The sequence below is a fragment of the Gigantopelta aegis genome, chromosome 6 (assembly GCF_016097555.1).
Source record: "Gigantopelta aegis isolate Gae_Host chromosome 6, Gae_host_genome, whole genome shotgun sequence".
Lineage (NCBI taxonomy): Eukaryota > Metazoa > Mollusca > Gastropoda > Neomphalida > Peltospiridae > Gigantopelta > Gigantopelta aegis.
Window position 1 is genome coordinate 12,202,468 of NC_054704.1, and position 6,332 is coordinate 12,208,799.

The 6,332-nt window shown below is 38.5% G+C and overlaps 1 protein-coding gene across 1 annotated transcript in view; it reads right to left on the reverse strand.

Moving 5' to 3' along the window:
* LOC121374372 (sodium/glucose cotransporter 4-like) overlaps positions 1-5,699 on the reverse strand; it is a 28,202-nt gene extending 22,503 nt beyond the window's left edge. The window contains exon 1 of the mRNA XM_041501474.1: positions 5,622-5,699. Within this exon, the coding sequence (XP_041357408.1) occupies positions 5,622-5,699 (78 nt within the window). The remainder of the gene's footprint in view (positions 1-5,621) is intronic.
* Between the last annotated feature and the right edge of the window lie 633 nt (positions 5,700-6,332).

A 6,332-nucleotide genomic window follows, 5' to 3' on the forward strand; every position in this document is an offset into this window, starting at 1 on the left:
CCAACATGCCTATAATAAAATCTTAGATCTTCCCTTGACCTATTCCCTTTTTAAAAGCAGTTTTGTTAGCTCAGACCGAAGACGCGGGTACCCATTATAGGTGGGTACATAGATCTACCTGGTACATACATGTATACCTACCGTGTGCATATATATACTGGGTACATATATCTACCGGGTACATACGTATTGTAAACACGCGACATTCAACGAAAATAATACAAACAGGATCAGTTTCTAGTCAGAGTTTTAGAACTGGGCATCAGTTACATAACCTTGAGTGAGTATATATCACACAGGCGTAGACCAGCTAGAAATAATTCTTTACACCCCAACATATTTTAAACTACGATTGTTGGAGAGCGAACGAGAGAGAGAGACAGACAGACAGACAGGGACAAAGAGACACACACACAGAGACGGGGAGAGAGACACACGGGGGGGGGGGGGAGAGATAGAGTGAGAAAGAGAGATAGAGAAAGAGAGACACAGAGAGAGAGAGAGAGAGAGAGAGAGAGAGAGAGAGAGAGAGAGAGAGAGAGAGAGAGAGAGAGATTTACAGCTATCTACCACAAAGCTACAACCCGCAGCAAAAAACAAAACGCTTGATGGAAATTGGGGATAAACAGAATGGATTTTACAGCCGTCCGAAATTCGTTTAATATATTTGACCCTTTTTGAAAAAATTAGAATAAATTCCCCAGAAAGATTAGATGGAAGACACACCCTTTCAACACCAAACACTAGGGACTGGTCGATGACAAGACTGAACGCAGAAAAAGAAGAAAAAGAAAAAACAATTTCCTATTGTCGGAATTGTTTTACGCTATTGGTCCATGTAAGAATTTAGAAAGAATGTTGAATTAATAATCATAATACAAATGCCAAGTATGTTTAATATATACAGAAATTAAATTAATAACAATTGTGATACAACAAAAGTCCATGCTACTGTGACGATGTGTGCGTATGTGTGCGTATGTGTGTGTGTGTGTGTGCGTGCGTGTGTGTGCGTATGTGTGTGTCTGTTGTCAGTGTGTCTCTGTGTGTGTGTGTGTCTGTCTATATGTATGTTGTCTGTGTGTGTGTGTGTGTGTGTGTATTGTGTGTGTGTTGTGTATGTGTGTGTATGTGTTGTGTGCTATGTGTGTGTGTGTGTGTATGTGGTGTGTGTGTGGTGTGTATGTGTGGCGTGTGTGTGTCTGTATGTGTTTGTGTCTGTGGTGTGTGTCTGTGTCTCTGTGTGTGTGTGTCTGTATGTGTTTGTGTCTGTGTGTGTGTGTGTGTGTTCTGTGTCTCTGTGTGTTTGTGTCTGTGTGTGTGTATATGTGTGTGTGTGTGCGTGTGTGTTGTGTATGTGTTGTGTGTGTGTGTGTTTGGTGTATGTGTTGTGTGTGTGTGTGTGTGTGTGTGGTGTGTTTCCTGTGTGTATGTGTGTGTGTGTGTGTGTGTGTGTGTTGTATGTTTGTTTTTGTGTGTTGTGTGTGTGTCTGAAAACAAAAAACTATGTGCAAGTGTACACAATACCCCTTATAGATTTAGTTGGACGTATCACAGTTTAATAGATAATATGTCTCTGTGTAAGAAACTAAATGAACTAAACTGTGCGTCTTAATAAAATGCATATGGCAACACTCGGGTATCAATTTATGCGTTTTTTACGATCGTGGTTTTCATTTGTGCCGCAACTAAATGCCTATATGTATCAGACATATTTAAATAGTTACTGCTAGATGTTCTACCCCTACCCCTAAAGGCTTATATAGATTGGACGCGGCGCGTGCGTTCGGTACGGCTAAACAATCGAAATATGATTAGTTTCAATGAGAGCGTCTCGACTGGATGCGTCTGCAAAACATACGTGCCAGCCGCAATGAAATAATCTTCTTACACACCCGTTGGTGAGAACACCATACGTTATTTTTGGTTACACATGGTTGTTTACACATGTACGTGTGTTAACAATTTCAAGACATACGACTGGCTGCTCCCAGGTGATGATAGTAGTATGAGGGCCTTCCTGGGGTCATGACCTACTTTTCCGTGACCTTGACCTTGGTGTACTTGGCAGGTATGAGTCATAGTGGTGTGGTCTACTAGGGTGAACGCTCGCCCGTGTCCCTGACCGACTTAGGTTGGTACTGATGTCCTTGGACTGGCCCTGACCGACTTAAGTTGGTACTGATGTCCTTGGACTGGTCATCCCTTTCTTCTCCTTAACAAATATTCCTTTCTTCTCCTTAACGCATATGCCTTTCTTCTTAACAAACATTCCTTTCTTCGAGACAAATATGTCTTTCTTTCCCTATGACTAAAACAAAATACTAAAAATAAATATTTGTATTCAATTAATCTTTATTTTACGAGGAAGGAAATGTTTTATTTACTCAACACATTTTATTTACGGTTATACGGACATATGGTTAAGGACCACACAGATATTGATCGAGGAAAGAAAGAAATGTTTTATTTAACGACGCACTCAACACATTTTATTTACGGTTATACGGACATATGGTTAAGGACCACACAGATTTTGAGAGAAAACCCGCTGTCGCCACTACATGGGCTACTCTTCCGATTAGCAGCAAGGGATCTTTTAGTTGCGCTTCCCACAGGCAGGATAGCACATACCACGGTCGTTGTCCAGTTGTGGAGCACTGGCTGGATATAGCCCAATGGGCCCACCGACGGGGATCGATCCCAGACCTACCGCACATCAAGGGAACACTGAGCTACGTCCCGTCCACACAGGGTTATTAGAGGATGCTTGTATTGGGTTCTGCTTGAACATAATAAATAAATAAACAAATAAATAAATAAATAAAATAAAAACAAATAAATAAATAAATAAATAAACTAATTTAAAAAATAATAATAGAAAAAAAAACTTCTGCCACATGAGATACGAACGACGTACCTTTCACGCTCAAGTCGACTACGCTAACGACTGAGCTACCGGGACATTAGAAAATCTGTCATTTAAACCATATATATGTGTGGGTGTGTGTGTGCTCGCGGGATGAAGCGACGAAATAGGTCAGTTCATAATAATCTTGTGAATGCGCTATCAGATAGTGTAGAACGAGAATTCCTTTTTTCACCTATTTCAATCATTTCGTCTTTCTGCCAGACTTTGAGAACTTAACTTCTAGAAGTTCCGTAGAGTATTTTATTTAGAGACTGACAACACAAGATACCATCACTTGCCGGATGTAAACAGTGATAACCATTCATCATTCAGCGCGCTAAAATTAAATACACTACCTCGCGTCGGGCAGTCCTTAGACGTGGTAGGTTAACGGCACCACTAGAGCATCTCGATTTATTAATCATCGGCTATTGGATGTGAAACATACTTCTGACAGTTTTAGAGAGGAAACCCGCTGCACTTTCCCATTAGTAGCAATTAATGATCTTACACCATCCCTGACAAGGCTAGGCGATGAGTCACACACCAAGTACGTCAAGGCTATGACTTACACCAAGGTCGCACACCTGCCCAGGTATACCAGTCACTGCCTTCTAAGTCGATCAATGCTAAACAAATCGGTCAGGACCAGTCCAAGGACATCAGTACCAACTTAAGTCGGTCAGGGCCAGTCCAAGGACATCAGTACCAACCTAAGTCGGGCAGGGACACGGGCGAGCGTTCACCCTAGTAGACCACACCACTATGACTCACACCTGCCAAGTACACCAAGCTCAAGGTCACGGAAAAGTAGGTCATGACCCCAGGAAGGCCCTCATACTGCTGATGATCAGGTCACCAATGTCATACATCCAATGAAAAACTACACGATGGATGTCGATTAGACTGTGACGTATAGTAAACCTGACATTCAGGTGTCTGTGACGCGTAAGTCAGCTACAAGTGCAACGGCTGTAAATAACTTTTAGTCGAAAAAGATGTTAAAATTTGCTTAAAACCTGGTTTTTGAGGATATGTAAGAAACAAAATAATACATTCGTGTTCGCTAGATAACATTGATCTCACAACTCGTTTAAAAACGTATTAAACTCGTTTTCACTCGTTAGATACATTTTTTTTTTTAAAGGTGTGATAAATGGTATTTAACAGTCACTCATGTATTATTCTCTATGTATATGCTGTATATGCCCAAAACGCAAGCAGTAGACGCATCAGTCTATGTGTCTATATATGAGCCTTACGTCACACATCTGAGAGACCTCTGTTAAAATTACATATTGAAAACTGAAACATCAAAGATTTCCAAAGACTGTAATTTGAAAGAAAACTTAATTTTAAAAACTATTTCTGTCTGTTCTCAGCTGTACTGGTATTTGGTTATTGAAGTCACATGATTGTCACGGAGTCTGGTGGTAAAACTCTCTTTACAGCTACTTGCCAAAATTATATGGTCCTTATATGTTTTAACATAAATATCTTTCTGGATATCTGTTTATATATTTATTAAAACTCAGAATGCAGAGTATATTTTTAACCAAACAATTTTACCATTATAACCATTCATTTGCTCAACTTATAACACGATTGCAAGACATCATAATTGTTATATTCGTTTTCCTAAAATATTGTCTATTAACATTGGTTCTCGAGGACTCCATTTTGTAATTTGCCTTAAAATATTTTAAACTTTGTTTTTTCATAAATTATTATAAGAAAAAATTTGTGTTGGAAAGTTTTTGCTGTAAGCTATACAGTGACATTGCCACTAAACGTATCACTCACCGAAACAGGTTACGTCGTTAACAATATGTACTGCTGATGCATGCTACAGTTTTTGACGCACGTGCGGTAAACTTAGCTACTTAGAGACCTGCTTCTCACTAATGGTTTTGGTCACATATGGTATAATCAAAATGTAGAAAATCGCAATACATTTATATCACTATTCAAACAGAGATTGACTGATCAATTTAACCAATCTATGTATGCTGTATTCAACAATTCTCCAAAATGTCTGTTATACAAATTCGTTGTTAATAATTATTGCTTACAACCTTATCTTCAGAAACCTATTGCCTTGAAATACAAATATATTTTGAGTAAATATATATATAGATTATCTTCCCATAATCTCTTTATAGAAACGGGCAGATACCACAATATTGACAGGAATAATAGAATGTGTCGTCTATGCAATATGAATGTAATAGAAGACGAATATCACTTTGTTCTAGTGTGTCCTTTCTTCAGTAACATAAGAGATAAATATATTAAACCTTTTTATTACAATAAACCATCAACATTTAAATTAACGCAACTACTGTCCAGCGACAATTCAAAACAGCTAATTAAATTGTGTATTTGAAAACAGCTACCAGTTTAGTGCTCATGTGAAGCGTAATAAAAAGGTAGGTATTTGAATAACAACTGTATGTTTATAAATATTGATATGCTTTAGAATCGAATGCTTATGCTCACCAAAACTGGTTTACCCATGATAACTGAATGAGATTTGTTAACTTTTTAAATATCTAAATCTATATTATTCTCTCGTTTTCTTTGGTGTCGTGATGTCAGATGAGAGTACATTTGTCAGTAAGTCGATTCCATGACATCGAAAAAAACCCACCCACAAAACACTTGCAACAACAACAACAACAAACAAACAAACAAAAAACCCTCAACTTACCCATAGTCCTACAGCCAGCACTAGGATGAAGTAAATGGCAATCATAACATAATCACCAGCCTCTAATGTTTCCACCATGTTCTACAGAGTCTTCGTCAACGCAACTGGAACACACTTAAATACAATTTTTATGCCACGATCTGCCAGAAGTTCGAAATGATTGATTTTACTATGAGCCGCATATGTGAATACATAAAAATAAATATCTGTGTTTCTTGATGTTCAGCATACACAGTAGGACTAGTAGAGAGAGTGAGAGAGAGAGGTCCTTCCCAAGGCTTTTAGGGTAGCTTCAACGAACGCCTGTCTGTGTACTTTTTAGCAAGGCCTGAATCGGGTCAGTTATATGATCTATTTGTATATGAAATACCACAAGTATATCGCCGTCTCCCCATTAGTTATGAAACAAAATGCTTCGAGGGACCAGGCCTTGTGTTTCTATGTATTATGGTCTATATTTCTCGTGTTGATAAAATTATCATTATCTTTACACTTTAGATTATTTGATAAGTCAACACAAGGGCCAGTAAAATGATGGGAGCAGAAATGATAAACATATAGGCATGTATGTATGTGTGTGCGTGCGTGCGTGCGTGCGTGTGTGTGTGTGTGCGTGTATGTGTGTATAAAGATGTATCAATATCTATATGTTATAAGTGCATGTATGTCCGGTTTGACTGGTACATACAAAGATATTTAAATGCACGGGCA